The 20754-nt window shown below is 34.0% G+C and overlaps 2 protein-coding genes across 2 annotated transcripts; both read left to right on the top strand.

Moving 5' to 3' along the window:
- The first annotated feature begins 80 nt into the window (after positions 1 to 80).
- Positions 81 to 17990, top strand: Dip-b (Dipeptidase B). Its single transcript, XM_070308849.1, has 9 exons — positions 81 to 181; positions 411 to 677; positions 5899 to 6180; positions 9604 to 9712; positions 14247 to 14394; positions 15850 to 16196; positions 16719 to 16997; positions 17493 to 17732; positions 17827 to 17990. The coding sequence occupies exons 2-9, from the start codon at positions 661 to 663 to the stop codon at positions 17983 to 17985; spliced, it is 1581 nt and encodes a 526-aa protein (XP_070164950.1). The 5' UTR covers positions 81 to 181; positions 411 to 660; the 3' UTR covers positions 17986 to 17990.
- A 725-nt stretch (positions 17991 to 18715) lies between these two features.
- LOC138940214 (uncharacterized) lies at positions 18716 to 19418 on the top strand. The gene is given in 3 exon segments (XM_070308850.1): positions 18716 to 18786; positions 18833 to 19153; positions 19156 to 19418. Coding segments are annotated over 3 exon segments (561 nt in total). The 5' UTR covers positions 18716 to 18722; the 3' UTR covers positions 19332 to 19418.
- Positions 19419 to 20754: the final 1336 nt, after the last annotated feature.

The following is a 20754-nucleotide window of genomic DNA, read 5'->3' as shown; positions in this document are numbered from 1 at the left end:
GTAGTAGTATCACTAGTATACAGTGTATGTATACCTTGCCCTGGCAAAATGATTCTAGTAGTAGTGAAGTAGCAACAAGACGGTCAGCTATATTCGAGAAAACACGAGCCGTACTTTAGTACTGCGCGCGTTCTTGAGCTGGCCACTCGCAAATCTCTTTGCACAAGATATAATATCACTGGCACGTCCAACGATAACAGCACGAATAATCGCTCTTATCACTTTTCTTTCTATTTTTTCACTTTCTTTTTTTCTTTAATTAATCTCTTTTTCTCTCTTCTTTTTTTGTCCCTTTCTCTATTAATCTTCTTCATTTTCTCTCTCTCTCTCTCCCTATTTTTTTCCAATCTCTTTTTTTTAACTTCTCAATTATTTTCGCCGCTGTTACAATGAGCATCATCGGCTTTCAGGTTTGAAGCGTGCCACGAGTACGGTTTCGATTCTGCGCTCTTCGCTTTTTCGAGGCGTTCGATCAAGCCACGAGAGCGCCACCATTTTGACAGTACGCCGGCAAGATCGCGTGGACATCTGCGTGCCCATTTTTAGCTATACGACAGACGTACCGATCTGCGTTAGTACGGGCGTGCAGAAGATAATACGTGTCTGTGTGCTATCTACACGCGGAGTTTCCTTACGAATACAGCGTGAGTGCAACGCATCATGACGGGGGAAACCAGGTAAATGCGCAAAAATTCCGCACGTGCTCCGGTAATACTCATGTACGCCGGTAGACACTCTCCATGAAATGCGAAAGACTCCCTCTTTTGAGAGTTTTACCATAATCATTCATGAATGCCGGAACATCCACGAAAATGATCCGGGTTCGTTCATCAACTGTTCGAGTCTTTTTTAATAATGCTAAAAAAGGCAGAAAATATAATGCGTTATTTTATCATGCGTTTCCTACAAGCATGCACAATGTGCACTTAATCAGAAACATGTTTTAAGTATGCTTAACAAATGTACAAAAAAAAAAAAGAAAAAAAACCCATAGAAATATAAATTTATTGTAGATTCAAAATTTTTATATTTTTTCCTTTCCACTAAAAAAAAAAAAAAGGAAAAAAGAAAATAGAAATCAAATCCACACGTCGTAGTGTTTTATATTATATTTTGATCTGCAATATATCGACAAGTGGTCGTACTAAGAGTAATATTTAAATATCAAAATGTTATCGGTGCGAAATGCACTATGTAATTGCATATTATAATTATCGAGTCATTTGGAATCCCGCTGCGGACTAAGTTCTCGGTGATTAATTAGGTAGTCCACATGGAAAATGTCAACGTAAACATATTCGCTCGTGGATTCGCGCGAGACGGTGAGAAATACGAGTTTCTCCAAGCCAATGCCGGTTCGTTTCACACTATTACGCAAGACAGCGGTGCCTAACTGTTTCGAAGCTGCAAAGTCTCCGGCATCATTAGCTCGCAACTTAAAACATGCCCCTGATTGATTGCATATTGTGCATGTTTGCGGAGAGCGCGCGAATAGAGATTAGTTTCATTCATCGAAAATAAATTAATATCGAATTCCAATATAACGTAGTTTCCGCGATGTTATTTTCAATTTTCTCCCGCGCAAACTTGACAGCGTTGATTTGAAACCTATTAAATAAATATCCTTTGCCTTTGTAAGTCATAATCAATATATTCTACGTCGTAAGACATTGATAATGATAAAAAGTAGCTTATATTTTTGCAGGTAAAATAATTTTACAAATTGAGAAAGAAAAAAGAAAGAGTCTTCGTATATAAGTTCATATATTTAAATGTCTTTTATATATTAGAATTTTTACTCAAGCAACATCCATCGAATCGATACTTGCGCTTCTATTTTAATTAAAGGAAATATTGTTTATTAATAAAATCATACAGTTATTAATTATCTTAGGGTATCATCTTGTTAATATATATCCGCATCATATTTAGGCTCTCAATATTTGATTACCTATTAAACACACATATAGATTTGCATCTTTAATTTGATAAATCTAAATTGAGAGAAAAAAAAATAAACAACACTCTTTTTAATCCTATTATAAATATTTTAATTTATTACTACACATATTATGAAATCATAAAAGCACATGTATATGTATATGTCTTGTCAACTTTGAATCAATTTCATTATTTATAGCTTCGAAAGTTGTTTGTTCAGACGTTAATTAATCTGTGGTTAACTCGTACATACTTAGTAAACTTGTAATTAATCTTGTTGAAATTAGTTGTAGCAAGATATACAATATATTAATACGATTAACATTCATAGAAAGTACTAATTTCATAACTTGATTGCATTTCATCAAAAAATATATACGAAATATTGTGTAAAATGAGTTCAAGAAGATTTCAGTAAGATATATAGAAATATATAAAAATATATATTTGTACGTGGATAAAAATTTTAAAGAGAATATGCATTGTTAAAACCATAAAATTTGAACTCTTCTACAATATCTTTTATATGAATAGATGAAATAGAAAAAAAAAAAAATTTTTAGATTATATTTACGTTCTATAATAAATGAAAGCATTGGGTGACAATTTAAATCGAGACCATTCCAGAAAATTCATTTAAAAAAGAATCACATGATTCCAATCGGCAATTCATAAAGATATGGTAGAGAAAAGCGCGATATTTCAGTAACGGGAACGTTATCCGAATTTTTATATCTTTTCAACGATAACAAAGTTGTTACGCGAACGCTTAGCGAGACGGGTCACGTTTTATATGACGTCTTTGATAACTCATACCTACATATATATAAGCGCACAAATATTGATGATAACATTGTGCCACGATAAAAGCTTGCGTTACATTATTCATCGAGATGTCGTGCACCGCACGAAACAGCAGTCATAATTTCTAAAGGCTCCTCGTGCGCCTTCCCTGACTTCTTCGCTCTTTAAAGCCATTGTCGGATTCGACGTATGCCAGACACAGATATAGATAGCAGTAAATTATTAGCTCATCGTGCATAAACCGCACGAAGCGAGTCTGTGGAAACACCTGATGCAGCAATGGCCGTAGATCTACAAAGACTTCATTATCACCGCGTGATATATATATATATATTGTAGTAGCATGCGCTCGGAGTCGCGAGGGGAGGCATTATTGTCTGCTGGATTATGTTCGCGATCGATCGACGTTCGATTTATCAGGCTCGAGCGCGATATCATGTATATACTCTTGAGATTTATTATCTTCTATAGAATTCGACGTTATTGTGTCCGAATTGTGACCGGTCAGCGTCGACTGGGTTGATTTCGCGAAAGGAAGGACCAGTTAACGCGCGCGTTAAAAATCGATATACGGATATAAAGAAAGTATTGTGATTAAAACCGTGAGATTTGCGTTAATTGCTAGAGTTGCAAACAAAAAGAAATACTTCAAATTATATTATATAAATATAGAATTTTCTAATTAAGTCACATGTCATCCCGATATTGAATATCGCGTAAAAATCTAATCGTCAATTTCAGTCAACGAAACACTTCATAATCATAAAGATCATTAGAGATATATATTACAGTCAGGATAAAATATTACTGACATATAACGGATTTAAAAAAGATTTTTGCGATATTACATTTTTACGTAGTCTTTTTATATAGTGTCATATAGTTATTTTATTTAGTTAATAATTATATAGTATATTTTATATAGTTGTCTTTATATAAAACTTCTCATTTCCACGAAATACAGACACTTGCAATATTATGGCAAGCATATAAAATTGTACTACCCTCATTTTCACATGTTTATACATTCATATATTATTCAGAAATATAATTTACATAGACTCACGAGGAACAAAAGTACAAAATATACTATTCTTTATCGCGTCGTATGGATACACTATTTATGTAAATATTATTTTAATATTTTGAACAGCAATTTTGAAATATTTACGTTTTAATAATTTAGAAGTGACAACTTCCGTCTGTGTGATGAACGATTCTGCATAGATACGTATTGTTAATATAATGCAAATGTATTCCACGTAGAAGGTACCGCCGACGGTCTTATCTAATGGTTATGCGATTGAAATATTCTGTTTTCCAACACCCACATTTAACGATTCACTTTTAATTTAGCGCTAAATGTAAAAGCTGAAGATAAACCACGCTATTTATACGAGTGCCATTGACGATAAGAATGCGATATCTTTTATGAAATAATTACAGCATGATACACACACATTTATTTTCTAATTTATACACGCCAATTTATTTTCTAATAAAATGCTGTAATATCTAATTGTAAAATCAAATAAAGTATAATAGATTGGGATCAAGTTTAAAAATAATTACATAACTATTTTCGCTTTGTTTTCGCTATATTTAATTTAAAATATTACTTTATATATATATATAACAATAAAATAGGAACAAAATAAAAATAATAGTTTCTGGCTTTGGATAATTACTGTGAAATAAAGATATTAATTATCGTAAATAAAATATTATTTAATTTGTTTTTTAATCTTTTTTTTTTAAGTTATTGATGCATTATAAATTTTACTTGCGAATATTCATTATAAAAATGAGCTATTAAAAAATAAGAATTGATAAGAATAAAAAATTATGTTAAACATAATGAGAGAAGCTTTCTTCTCTCTGCTTTCTTGTGAAGTTCTGTTGTATTTCGCGTAAAAAAGAAATTCTAATTTTATCACTCGCAAAACAGAGAAGATTTTCCAAGTTGCTGACGTCAGAGCTACTGAAATCCTATATTGTGCCGTACTATACAGATAATAGTATCGATCGTTCGAAAATACCATAGTATAATCAATAAAGATTATTATCTACTCTTATATGCGTGAAACGAATCGTGATCGCTTCTTTAATTATCGATTTTAATTTATTCGCCAAATAATGATTTTACATAAAAATAAGATACACACAAATATGTCCAAAGGATAAAATAAAGAGAAATGGAATAAATTTTTGGATTGTTTCGAGATTGTATACCCGTCGCGCTTGATAAGAGCGTATGTTTTAAACTGCACCATCATTTATCTCAGTTTTATCACTTGTAATGTACGCTTTCATTCACTAGTTTGTTATGAAGCATACGTTACGTTGTACACAATGATATTTTACTTCTTTTTCAATACGCGAACACGCGGTCAATTTTCCTATTCAATTTTACTGCGAGAATAATACAAAATCGCAAAGAGATGGACTTACACAAACATTCCCGCAGAGCGAGAATCAAACTTGGTACAAATGTTCCATGACAATGCAAGTTATATCGAGATAAAAACATCTCTCTCTCTCTCTCTCTCTCTCTCTCTCATACATCAATCGTTTCTATATCAACAATTCGAAATATATCTCGTTTTTATTAAAATGGCTATTAAAAAATGGATTAATCTTATGTATTAATTACTAGAAAAACAAAATTGCTATTCTAATTTATTCTGTTGCCACACATCTGCAATAATATTTCCTTCCTTGCTTTCTTTTCTAATACTAAAAAGGTAATGCGTTTATAGCCATAATGATAGAAAAAAAAAAAAAAAAATCACATGTGTAATTTCAATTAGACATTGAAATTAAAAAATAAAATCAAAGTATTTGCATTTTTTGCTTTATATAAAAATATATCATCATTCAGATTAGATAGCACGCTGTCATTTTTTGGCAGATGAATAATTCAGCTTATAATATAAATTATAATTATTAAATGAATATCCTGTTTCACATTTTTTTTTTTTTTCTTTTCTGATAAGGATCTTTATTTCTCTACGCTGATTTGAGAATCCTGCTATAATTATGCTAATCTGGATATTATATTTTCATTAATGAGTAATTATTTTGCTTTTGTTTAAGCGGATTTAACAATAATTAACGTCGTGTCTAAATAACAAGCATAGTAATTCGTTTCAGATGGATGCCGTGTCAGCTCAAAGTTGAAACGAATTTGTGCAGTGGCGATTACGATGGCATTATTCTGGTGTCAGGAAATGTTCCTGGATCCGACGAGCCAGAACCCTTCAAAACCGTCCTTTACGCTGCTGCCCAGATCGATGCTGCACTGGGCGTGATCGGCGCGGTTTTGCCCATCAATTTACTCGCAAAAAGGCTCATTTACAGTCCAACAGGTCCGCTTAACATGGATTATCACGATGTGCGAAGTTTCGCAGAGGCTGCCACGAAAGGAATGAAGCGGTAATCCCTTTGTGTGACCTCACACACTTGTTTTTCTCTTTATCCTTTCTTTTTCACGCGAACAATAACAAAAGCGTCGCAGTCGTAGAAATGTACTTTATGTACGTGTTATTGGCACATCCTCTCATGTTTCAAATATATCTTTATGATATATCGAATGGAAATATATAAATAAGTAATAAACGGTGGATTTTCTGAATACGCAGAGAAAAAAAATTTAATGTCGTAGCAAAATCATTATTATTGCGCATTTGAAATAAAAATGATAAAATTTTATTGCCGTAACTTTTTTTTTATATTACAAGAAAAAAATCTTGTTATAGTACCAAAATAAAAAATTTTTACGTACGTTTGTAGAAATACAAATTTGCTGCTGCAAGAAATTTAATTTAATTTCTTGCGAAATAATCTATTTATAATCAATCAAATGCATTTTATTTTTACAGCAGAACCGTTAGTTTTGATTGGAACAAATATCAATTTGTTATCGTGTAGCAAAATAATGTATAGATTCAACAAAAATATTTTTAACAAATAAATTTGATATTTTTGAGTTTTTTTTTTGACATTTGTATATAATAATGTACAATATTTGATAGATAGTATACGATAGTATAATATATGTTAGGCTACAGAAAATTAAAAAAAAAATCGTTGAAAGAATTCTCAGAAAATTATATATATACTCTAAAAGATTCTATTAAATAAAAATGACGATAAATACAAGATTGCGTTTTTTATTTACGCAAAGTATTATGTTGTCATGAATAACCTAAACTTTAGACTTTGCAAATCTCTAGCGGTTCTTGGTAACCACTATTATCAAACTGGGAATTGTCCGTTAATTCAGCGCTTTATATGCTGTCGGCGAATTAAATCGTGGTTGTCGACGCCGCTGGATAAGTCTCGGTTATCTGTCGTTTCGGGGAGATGGAAATATTATACAGCGGCGGACACATAAAAGAAATGACGGTACAATGACACAATGCTATTAATAATTATACTTTACCAATGTCGCCGCATCTCTTTGCCGAGAAAATGTCTTTTTTTTTTATCTCGACGATTTCAATATGAGATCTCTATCTTTAACATATCAATTCATGATCGACATACATGTATTAATGTTTATTGACGACAAACAATAACTTCGTGATTTTTTCGCGTGAAATTTTCTTATTTTCAGGATACTTTAATCTTGAATACCACGACTTTGTTAAATGGGATCAGTGTAAAAAAAAAACAGTGCTAAAAATAATGAACTGGTGATCTTAGTTATAAGTATAGCACTGCAAATTAGTGAAATCTCATTGAAAGAATCAGTTGGCTATAGTTGTTTCAATCAATATATATTTTAAAATACGCGCGCGCGTTTTATCGTATATTATAATATTATACATGAAATAAATTTATAGCAATATATTTGCGTATATTTAGATTCCACGAGTAGATTCAGGAAATAATGTTATATCTACGTTCTCGATAATTTACAGAGATCTAAAAAAAAAGTTACCACATTTTTTTCCCCGAATTCGTTTTAATTAATTGTAACCGATACCAAAGTAATTAATCCAAAAGCCCTTAATTGCGTGTTTACAATTTCGAACATCTTCGTACCCGCATACCGATGCACTCACGCACGAGTATTTGTTTCACTGTCGCGATATGATGGTCTTGCAGCGAAACGGGCGAAACGGGTCGCGAACTGACAATGTTTCCGTGTACTCGAATACCAGTATAGAGGAAACGCAATGATGCGCGAACGAAATTCCATGCGAGTCATACGCCTGTTCGTTTCCAGAAATTCGATTGAAAAATGAAATTCCCGTCTGTTTGCCACAACTGTTTTTTGCACACAGGCAGTAGCAACGTCAACGGGAGATTGGTATGGAGAACGTTCCATTTTAGATGAGAAAAATCGGAGATCGTATGTACCTCGTAACGCTTTGCAATATATTTCATCTTAGGGATAAAAAATGTTCTATCGAATTTAGTCAGTGAATGTACTGAATTCAACACAGACGATGAAAGTTGCATTAGAAATATCTGATGATTAACAAACGTTTAAAGTATAATTAATAATATATATATATATATATATATATATATATATATATATATATATATAAATGATAAAATTTATATACATATATATTATAACAATAAAAATAAGAGAAAATGCATAAAAAAATGTTAGTAAAAGATTAATTAAATATACATATAAGAATTCAATATATATATTGTACTTTCTTCTAGTATATATTTGGATGAATCTATTGCAATATAATTCTAATAAATAGCTGTAAAATAACTGTTCGATTTTATATGATTATTTAAAAGTACAATTTGCTTTTTATAAGATTCATTTTTCTCTCACTTTGTGTAAGATGCTTATTAAAATTCTACACAGAAAAAACGGACACAATCTATGACTTTTATCGTCGGTGTCTTAATTATTACCAATGTTCTTTGCGAGCAAAATTCTTATCACGCCTCGTTACACACCTGAGCAATAATGCGGTATTTGTAATTCTTTTGAAATCCTGGAATAATAATGACCCACGAGTCTACGCGACATTAATACTAAAATCAAATCAGAAGTGCTTTGTTAAATCGAGAACGAGAGATTGGAGAATCGCAACGAAACTACAGTCTCTCGGAATTCTAAAGTACGAACAACACGCGCGTATTGAGAATATAGTAAAGTTTAAATATGATAAAGCGATGCGCTTCGGGGATAGATTAATAGTTGGCGATACGCAGAAGCGAGGGATTTTACGTTTGTGTTACAAACAGACAAGACGAAAATTGAACACGAAGTGAGCGAAATGGCCATTCGTGTCTCGGGATACTCAACGAGAATCGCACACCGCACCTATCCTCGAGGAAAAACCCATTTTTCTTTTCCTTTTTTGCATGGACGTTCGTCCCCCGAGGTGTAGTTGCCCCACTGTGTAGGTTTTATGATATCAATATTATAGTATAGATTCACAATGTACGCTGACGATCGCTGAACATTGACGATATGCCCGCATCATGAATTATGATCAGATTTCTCTCGAGTGTACGAATGCCTTTCAATCTCCAAATTCCGTCTCTAGAGACTTTTTCGATCCTTCACTGGATTCTTAGATTGACATCCTTCCGTCTATCTGTCTGTTAGCAGGAGGAGCCTCTTGACAATTTGATCCTTCCATCGACGTGTCTTCTTTTAATGAATGATAGGGCTATCGAACCCACGACAAATAAGAAAGAATTCTTACATCACAACGTTATATCTTATACCCGTATAATAATTTTGGATTATTGAGCTGGATTAAAATTAATAACTTTAATCCAAATTCCATTCTTTTGTAATGGAATATTTTTATTAATACGACAGTTTGTCAGTTTAACTAATTTTATGATTTCTTTTGCATTTATCAGAGCTTTACAAGCTGGTGTGAAGAGTCCTTTATTAGTGCTATTGCCGGATGATCGTTTAGAGAATGTTGAACTGGTCACGCTTCTTGGCGCACTCGAGGCTCTCTACGTGGTAAGTTTCATATCGCGAATCTTTCGTTATACAATATTAACGTTTTGAAATAATATTATAACGAATGAAACTCATATCACATTTTAAGATCGTTCTATATCCATAAACATAATATTTTTAATGATTTTACAATGAATTTGATAGAGACGAAACAAGATCACAATCGCGCAAATACATGTAAAAATTTATGATAAGATCGATAAATAAACTTAATTCTATTATTGAAATATTATTGCATGTAGAGAAACATATTTAAACAAGAGATCTTAATTATTTCATTTTATTAGCTAAAAATAGTAGCTACAAATTTTTACAAGAGTTGCGGAAAAGTTGTGTTCGGTTGGCAAATTTCTAATTATCACACACATAAGTTATCGCAGATATAAAAAAAAAAAAAAAGAAAAAAAAATCAGAAAAATCACTGGCCAAAGTCGAGAGAATCGATAGCGAATGTTACTCGATTGTACCAATATATCCATTTAAGGCATTTCGTAGATAGTTGGTACAGTTGTGGTTACACGAGAGCCGTTTAAACCAATCAAACAGATACAGTACGGCTTTGTGCGCACTTACGTCGACGGAATAGGAAGCCTGTAGTTGTATTTGAAAGGAATTCGCCTCCGTGTTTCAGCCGAGTTTGGTGCGCTGTGGTCTGATTGGTTTTGAGGGGGAAGGGAAGAGGGTTAGGCTCACCATATTCTAACTCTAGTAAATCCATAAACTTTGTCTCTATAAACTAAATTACTGCTGTGATCTTAATCCATAACTAATGACATGGCTGTGCGAGCCGCGTGACGCAGTTCAACTAATCCGTGATATTTTGTCGGAAACGTGAATTAATTCTACCCCATTAATGTCCGATCATTCCAATAAGACTCCGTTAGCAAATGGCCGCGTCATTACTCCAAATCCTTTGCCCATATATTCATTATTTAACGATTACGAGACAACGGGATATACATATATCCCGAGTGATTAGCAGACGTGCATGTTCCACGAAAAGGCTTAATACAAGTTATCCGTGCATCATAATCTGCGCATCGAATGCAATCATTACGATCATCGAGTGAGAGTTCAGTCCTCGGCTGATTAAGCGAGTAGAATCGCTCGACGAATTCTCGATCGATATCGTACTTGAGCTTCCGAGGTTCATTTTTCTCGCGAACCAATATGTACGTGACAGCGACAGAGGGCCATCGCGACAATACGTGCCAAACAACAACGGCGTTTACAGCACCGATCGAAAATAAGACATAGCTCTGATCCTAAAAGGAGCTCGTTCAACGATATCTTGAATAAACGATCGCTCGATCATAGATACCGACGATCAACACGGCCATCAAACAACACGTGCCATCGACAGCCACCGGGCGCAAGCTGTACTTGATGGATAAGTGTGCGGCGTGTCTTACGGAAGATATCAGGCTGCGCAACTCGATTGCAAGCTCTATTGTTCATTAACCTCAGCGACACCGTGGTTAATTACGATCCAACGATAGTATCCGAGTTATTATGCGAACTCCGAAGGCGGAAGTTATCCGGCACGGATATATATGCGGCGTGATTGATTTCGGATTCTATTAGTGATCGCTTCACCAGCATGAGCAGTTTCATCGACCATCTCGCTCGCGTACGCTCGGCGACTTATTGTGAGCATATTTAATTATATACAGCCATTGAAAGAGTCTCTCCGTTGAAAACATTGCAAATGTCAAATTTCGTATACGATGTCCAGGGGCGCAGAGAAATTTATTATGTATAGAGAAATAATGATTAAAAATGAGAGAATTTTTATATGTAATAGAATTGTTTTACAGCAGAAATATATTATTATTATTGTATTGATCAATCGCGTTTTTTACAAAATTTGCAATATTATTATTTTTTCTTTTTTTTTTAAATTATTTTCTTTCCGATAACGATGATTAAAAGCAACTTTGATGATACCGTATTATACAACATACATGCAACGGCATTTTTGTATTTTATGAAATAGAATAATATTGTACAAGGGAATAAAGAATAACGTATTGTAAATGTGTGCGCGCGCGCGCAAAGGATATACAAGTTTTTTCCCTTTTGTTCGTACTAACTTCTTCTGTTGAGAAAGACTGTAACAACGCGTAAACGTTAATATAATATTGATTTATTCGACACAAAACATAGAAACACGGATAAGAGAATAAAAGTAAGATCTCTGGACATTCGCCCCTTCTTGTCCAAGATCAAAGACATCGAAGGGGCGGCAACCGATAAAGTAAAGGCAATCTGAAAAGAAGGACCTTGCTTGTAGCGTTTAGATTATACACTAGACGAAACATGGAATTGTTCTTTCTCTCTGTTTTCTCTCGCATCTTACATTATAAAAAAGACAAGTATTGTATTTTAAAGTTACGCTACAGAGAGAGAAAAAAATATGAATTTATTATATATTGTATAATTATAAATGTGATTATTTTTCTTATATACATAATTAAATAATAATATTATTTATTGCAAAATTCACTTTTCTATGAATATTATTATATATATATTTACGTAGCATTTTTGTTTAATTTTCCATCAATTCTCTAAATAGAATTTAGTATATAAAAATTATATAGCTATGTAAAATTATGTGCTATGTGTGCTATATTAAAAAAAAAAAAAATATGTATTATTTTATACATTTCTTCGGACAAAATTGGATCAATTTAATTTATTGTTAATTTGATATATTACGGTGTCATTCTCAAATTTTCAATAAAATATTTTGCATATTGAATATTAAAGTTTCATGTAATAATTATTGTTTCAAGAAATAATCACAACATCAAAATAATATTATTAATATTATTGTGTATGACATATATCACTAATTGATCGGACGGATCACGAATGAGATAATAACAATTTATCGGTAATTTAATTTTTAATACCGTATGTCAACTTAATTTCTATCTTGAGATTAAAAATCGTCTCTTTGATATCGAGAATCGATCTATGACACTAATCCAGTCTATAAAATAAAATCTATTTCTTCCGAGACATTACTTAACGCACGATAAGCCTTATCTAACGTGACGGATATTCTCGTAACTCGTTGTCCGTACATAACGGGAATTCTTGTCTCCTAAGTTCAAGGATCAAAATTCTAAGTTCGGACCACCAAGAGAGAAGCAGTCGGTCGGTGGAGGATGAGGCTTGTTTGTGGGCGATGGCGGATTGTAAGAGGGGAGGGTTAAGAAGGTCGCGGCGGGGATAAGCCGAGTACTCTGCCCTATCAAGAGTAGCAAATGCTTGGCGTTCCTGAATCCTGGAAGCGGCCGGCGAGGCGACCTAATTAGCGAAATACTCGGGTCTTCCTCCTCTTGCTTGTCTCCGTCGCCTCAGCCTCCTACCGTTCTCTCAGCCCGCGGCATCGTAGCGTTGTCGACATCGAGTTCCTATGCTTCTTTCCTGATAGTTCCCTCTCCTCTATATGAATCCCTTTCCTCTCTCGTGTCGTTCGTTCCTTCCATCCGCAAATACGGAGGCATCGTTTTCCCAAATATTGAAAGCATCCTCGGAATTTCTATGCCGCGTAATCGGAACACCGCGTCGTCGCGAATGTTGCGTGGGTCTCTCTCTCTCTCTCTCTCTCTCTCTCTCTCTCTCTGTCGCTCATTCTTTCTCATTGCTCTCGTAAAACTCCGCCATTTTCTGACTTTTTTGATTCTTTCCACTTGCTCGCAAGCCGCACATACGCGCGTCAGTGACAATGCAAAAGGTCGCTCGCGATAGAACGGGCCAAGCACGTGTCAGGTCGCGGGTTCTTTTTATTGGACAAAATTTGAGAAATAATCTTGTAAAAGAACTAGCCTGATATATTCCGGTTTTTATTACGCGAAATAAAATTTTAATAATATTTTATCGAATTTTTAGAATTATGCATAAATTGTAATTTAAATATTTAAGCTCCGATTTTTTCACACATAATATTCTCGATACAAAGTAAAATATACATTTAAAAGTCTTAAAAAGAGAAAATGTTGAATTTTTAAAGCAAAGACGGATATACGTCTTTGCTGGACGTATAAATGAGCTAGAAAATCTTTCAGTCGGTTTATTAAGTCCGGAAAAACTATAAGCTTCATTATCAAAGTGCTCATCCCATAAGAAGATTATCGTACTCGACGTTCTATGCGGGCAAATAAACTTCTCTTTTTTTATTATATTCTATAGAAAAAAAATTCACTAATCGCAAATACAACATATTTCAAAATCAAAGTATTTTATTGCATGTTAAAAAAAAAATAGACAAACATTTTGTACAACATACTTTATACAGAAGATTGCGAGCGCGAATTTTCTACAAACCTAGAAATCTTCTAGTAATCTTTTAAAGTAAAATTTCAATATATAATAAAAAATTTCTATTATTATTTTTAAAAATACTATCCTATCACTTTGTTGTTCGCTATATCATTCTTATTACTATTTCGTATTTTTATTCATTGTATTTGTATTGTTTTCTATTATTTATAAACTCCAACCCGTAATGATATGTTCGTAGCCTTTGGAGGTGCGAGAGATATGTCCGGATCGGCGTTACAAAGTATGTCGACTCGGAGTGTGGAGTCCGATTTGCCCTAAGAAGCTTCAGGGTATCGTAAAGCTCGTCTCAGCGCTTGAGAGTGGCAGATACGTCGCAAGGGACATTGGTAAGTTCTATCCCGTTCTGTTCCAGACACATACAATTCGTAGTATTTTATTGAGCGAGCGGGGGGGCAGGTTTTCCTGTCCGAAGAAAGAGGTGCACAGGTTTCCGCTTCTCATGGAAGAAAATAAGCTTAAGAGAGGAAAATCGCCAGTGGCTTTTCACTTGTCCGAGAGAGGGCTTTTGGTTCCCGATTAATCGAGCACAACCCGCCGCTCCTCGTGTTCCGGTGCTTTAAGTTCAGTTGAAATAGCTCCCGGGAATTATCGAGTTTAAAGTTTAAGTAGCCGGCGATTTGGAGAATTTAAGCGTTCATTTTTAATGTTACACCTCGTGAACAATGTGTAGAAGAAAAGTAGAAAGCTCTCACTCCCGGCGGGCAATTAATAATATATATACAATATATAATTGACGTTTCTCTACGATTGCATCAACATTTCAAGGATGTATTCTATGCGTAGTATTTTCGCGAGAATTAATCATATCTGATTACCATACACAAGCTTTTATTCCTGCTCAATTATGTTGAATATAAAACGTATATTCGCTTATTCTCGTAGTAAAACTAGAAAAATGGATAGTGCAATTTCGCAAAGTAAACTCTGATGACCTGGCCGCAGGCTCAACCGACTCTGAATCATTCGCATATGCCAGAGTGAAAAAATAATACCAGAAGCGCGAATTTTTCAATGTTATCGACACAAGGAATCGAAGAAACATTCGCGATTGTTAATTTCAGGCATATACGTCTTTTATACGATTTTATTGAGAGATTCGTTAAAATCTCAATATTAAAATCTACTTGCAATAATTGCAATATCAATAGAGCAATATTTTTATATCTATAGCAGTGTTTAGTCGTTACATTTCTCTATCAAACAATGATAACAGAGAACAAATAATTAAATAATAGTCTTGTGATCTCAGCTTATCAAACGGTAAAAATAATTATGAAATGTAGCTGAGGGGAAATGTTATTATGTTTTCTCAAAATAATTGGATGGAGTGCGTTTCGTCCAGAAAGAAAAAAAAAAATTCAATATTTCATATTTCAATTTGCGTATGAAATAAATAGCTTATTTATAACTAAAAATTTATGAATAAATCACAATATATATAAAAAGTTATATAAAATTATATAAAAGCTATAAAAATAATTAATTACTACAAAGAAATATATATATATATATATATATTAAATATATTATATAAATATGTTTTTCTATTTTCATCGAGTAAATTGTATGACGTAGCAAAGTATATAAAAGTAAGAAGTACTACAAACATAAAATATCTCTCTTCCAATTATTCTATCAAATTCGAATACTTTATTTCTTTAATCCTTTAATATTTATCGATTAGATCTGCATAAAGTTTACCCATGCAGATTTTTAGACACTAAATCCATATCCGTTCGTATTCTATTAATATCTAGCGATCTTTTATTACGTTAAATTAGGAGGCGCGGATCCCGAAAGAATGGCACCTCCACGAGTGGAGGAATATCTGGCGGAGCTGTTTCGCGGATCGAATATTACGATGCAAGTGATATCCGATCAGGACACGCTGCTTCAGGAATATCCGTTGTTCGCCTGTGTAAATCGCGCCGCCTCGGTGATACCGCGTCATGCCGGTAGGATTATATTTTTGACCTACGAGCCGCCCGCCTGCGTCTTGGAGACGATCATGCTCGTAGGAAAGGGTGTCACTTATGATACCGGTGGCGCCGACATCAAGTGCCAGGGTATCATGGCAGGCATGTCAAGGGACAAATGCGGCGCGGCCGCCTGCGCCGGATTCATGCAGGTGCTCCGTAATACATCGTTAAGCGTGGCGTAATATATCATGCCGGAAACGATCGCGTTTCATTTCATTTCCATTAATAATTGCGTTTTGATAAGTTCTCTTGCCCAGCTACGCAAACTGGAAGATTCTTGAAATATAATCATTGTAATTCTGTTCTTTATGGCACGGTATAGAACGCCGATGATCTTATTACATGCTTCTTTCCTCTCTCTCTCTCTCTCTATCTCTCTCTCTCTCTCTATTATTATTATTTTAATTCGCGATTTCGCCAATAAATTTGTCAAAAATAATTTTTCATAAAATTTTTGACTTTTTAATACACACACACACACACACACATGTATACATATATAGTATAAATATAAGTTGTCATTCTGATATAAAAAAAAAATCAAGAATTTTAAGAAAAACAATTTTTGACAAATTTATTGGAGATATCGCGAATCAATGGATGAAAATTTAATTGTGCAAAGATAACTTATGCGCATGTCGAAAACAAATAATTCTTATTAAATATTGTAGACGGTGAATCTATTGCAACCACCGACGGTGAAGGTTGTCGCCGCATTGTGCGTGGTAAGAAACAGCGTAGGCGAGAACTGTTACGTTGCCGATGAAGTGATAACGGCAAAATCCGGCGCAAGGGTACGCGTGGGTAATACGGACGCCGAGGGTAGGATGGCTATGGCCGATGCTCTGTATCATCTCAAAGAAATGGCCCTGTGTTCCGTGAACCCGCATCTCTTCACAATAGCCACATTAACAGGCCACGCAATGTTATCTGCCGGCCCAGGATATTCCGTAAGTTATTTTCTCGCTCGTTATCCTTTTAATCGCATTAAATGTCAAGATAACACGCGCAGCTTTTCGAATTCCTATCAGTCGGATGACGATATATATAGCACGAAATAACGAAGAGGGCTCGAATAATCTCGTTATGCTACCATCGCGCGCAACAATAACAAAGTTAGATGTTCCATACGCAAAATGGCGGGAATGTGTGTACGGACAGTTACGTATTTGTTGATTCATTGAGGGAAGCTTAATTGGACAGAGTTATAAATGACTTGTTAGTTGCAGTAATGTAGTTTACTCGTGCCTAGCGTTATATCGAATCCCGGATATGATATAAAATGACACGTGATACGAAAGCATATGATCTCGTCATAAAAAATTTCTCGTTGCGTTATGCAAACCGTAACTCATCCCTTCGTTACTTTATTGTATCTCTGAAAAAAAAAGACATTCCACGCATATGTTCGATAATTTATGCATGTAATATATTCATTGTTATAGATTGCGATGGATAATGCCGTGGCACGACTATCCAGTAACGCGGAAAAGCTTCAAGCTTCCGGCGAAACAATGGGCGACCCGTTTGAAATATCGCGAATACGTAGAGAGGATTTTTGCACCTACGAAGGAAGGGCGGAAGGTGACGACATTCTTCAAGCGCTGAATCAGCCTAGTTCTAAAACTCCGCGAGGTCATCAAGGACCGGCTGCCTTCCTAATTAAGGCGTCTGGATTAGATAAGGTAGCATCGTATTTTAATCATCTTTTTCTTTATTTCAAAGATTTTAATCTCTTTCCAAATATTATAACATTTTTTAACAATTTATAACTTTTAGCACGGTATTGGATCGGAGAATCCTTTAAAATACTGTCATTTGGACATAGCCGGCAGTGCCGGTGATCTACCCGCGCAACCGACCGGTTCCCCGATTTTAGCATTAGGCAAAGCGCTTCTTTTTGACAAAATAGATACTGCGGACACCAAAGATCCGTGACACGTTAATACCAACTGATTTATATATATATATTACAATATATTGAAAAGAATTAATATTCGCTTAATTAATATAAAGCTTTTGCGCGAAAAGAACTTTGGACATAAACCGGAAGTGCAAATAACGATTAATCATCCATAAATCCTTACTTCTCAGAGCTTCTGTAAGCTGCAGCATAAGCTTACTTGAATCGTAAAGGATTCTTATACTAGGATCATTTGCAATGGCGGTTTTATCAATAAATATTACAGGCACAGGATCGGAATGGCAAAATTTTAGAAGCGACAAATTTTTCTAACTTTTCTTTAGATATAAATAATAAAAATAAATTTACATTGTTTATTTCAGGAACAGAGTAAAATTTAATCATTTAATAACTTGTACTTTTTTAATGTTTTCTTTGTAATATCGCGACATTAAATGCATGCTTGTAAACGATCCTGATTATTTGAGGAGCAAAAATTTATCTCACACATGTCATATATTAGAAATATTATATGTAAAATGTTGAGAGAGAGAGAGAAGGAGAACCATTATTGCGATAAGTAATTGACAAATATTTTCACATCTGCAGAAACATTCGCATTACGTTATATCATACTTATCAATCAAAAACGCTCATTATTCACTTGATTCTTCCGAATTAAGTTCAATAAATCTTTTAAAAACGATCGATTTAACGCAGGTATCGATTTAAAGCAAACATTAATGGCAGATTGAGAAGCTTTTCCATTACAATGACCTTTAAAGACTCATTTATCCACTCTTGCTCTTCATCTGCTTTCTCTCTTTTCGTAGTTCTCTCTCTCTCTCCCTCTCTCTCTCTTATTTTTCATCTCTCTCTCAACCATTTCGTATCGATTACAGCACGGAGTTTGTAGTTGTACCCCTTTAAAGTACACGCACGTCGATATTTACGGACATCTACGTCAGCCTGATCACATCCCGTACAGCGGCAATCCTGTACTAGCCATGTCCTATTGTTATTTAATCCAAGGAAAATGTCTGACACTACGAAACGAATTTCCTTACGAGTACGTCTGCGAGCTCTCCTGTAAACCCGTCTGCGCATCGTCTTCCTTGCCCTGCCAAGTTCCATGCGATCCCTGTGAAACGCCTTCCTGTCCACCGATCGCCAAGTGCCTTCGTTCGGTCGCAAAGACCTGCGAACATTGTGTCAAACCTGTCCCTTTAATTCAGAAACCATGTACCACGGAGTAATAAGTCAATCGAATGTGCGAAAAAAACGAATCGAACTCTCGGCTTTGGCGATAACATCAAGTTACGAGATATTCATGCGTGATATGAGAATTTACGAGAATCATTCCTATGTGACGAATTGTTAATCTCACCATCAATTCTAACATGAATTTTTACCGCCGTTTCATTCATTTTATAGAATTATATTCTTTTCAGACGTGTAATGTATACATTTGTGCGAATAAAATATATATTGCGCATAAAAATTCTTTTTTCTCTCCTCTCTTTGCAGAAATATTTTGTTCCCTCGCATTATATATATTTCCGTTTTTTCTGAAAAAAAAAAAAAAAAAAAAATCGAAATTATTTAAAAGACCTATTGCGATTATCGAGCGAGCAAAATCTGTGATACATCCATGCGTGATCACGTCTGCTATCTATAGCCAGTAAGATTTCTCACATATACCAGATAGCATGACCGAAGTTAGCGAGATATATGGCATATCTACGGCTGGTACATCTCGCAGTATTTTCTGTTACCAGAGAGAAGAATCTATTACTAAAGAACGGTTAAAGAACATATAATATTAAACATTACTAGCAGTCAGTATATCAATTTAACATTTCTACTAATTTTTATTTATAAATGTGTATTAATGCGTAAAAAAATATTCTGTAATCATAATGCTCCTAATGTCAATTGGTTTTCAAATTACAGCTATACATAATTATAAGTATAACTGAATTTCATATAATTTTTATGCGTTATAATAAATTTCATCCGACAGCGACGCATATATAAACGTGGCAAAATATATATAATTATCACAAATTATCAAAAGTTTTTACGCTAGGTAATAGGCTGTATATAAATGACTATGCTGTGTAAATTTATAACATATCGATGTAATTATGAAAAATTTATATTGCGCATGAAATAATTTTCTTTAGAAATATATTGTTGCTTGCGCATGTTATGTTTGCGTTGTATTGTTTTCGTTATTCTATGACTTGTGTGTATATAACATTCACCTTCTATAAAAAATATTAAACTCTAATACTTAAAAAAATATATAAGTACGCCCGAGATAATTTTTTTTTTTTTTTCACGTTATGAACTGTGACAATTTTTTTAAATTAATCACGCGTTATAATAAATATATATATATATATACAATTACATTCTGCAAACACATTTTAAACAATTGATGAATATGTTAGAACGATTTTTAATTCTATCATTATATATTTATCAATGGATTAAACCACTTTCGACAATCAACGAGTATGTTTTATAAGCTCGACTCGAATAAGAGAATGCGGCGGAAGGGAAACTTAATTACTACGTCCTTTCTTAATTAAGAGAAAATGTTTGGCGCGCGTATATCGTAGAGATTACCGCGAGCAAGGCAAACTTCCGTTTGCGTTACCATCGCGTTGGCTTTCTCACGATCGAAAGCACGATCCAAAACACTAACGCTAGAATCATTTTGCAAGAATGCTGATGTTATGCCTATTTAATGGATTAGTAAGATATAAGTATTGTATTTATATCATCTTCATTATATG

This window comes from Polyergus mexicanus, unplaced genomic scaffold, assembly GCF_030449975.1.
Source record: "Polyergus mexicanus isolate NDT 795.1 unplaced genomic scaffold, iyPolMexi1.0 SCAF_16, whole genome shotgun sequence".
Taxonomy (NCBI): Eukaryota; Metazoa; Arthropoda; class Insecta; order Hymenoptera; family Formicidae; genus Polyergus; species Polyergus mexicanus.
The sequence above is the reverse complement of the archived record's forward strand: the minus strand, read 5'-3'. Positions and strand labels throughout refer to the sequence as shown.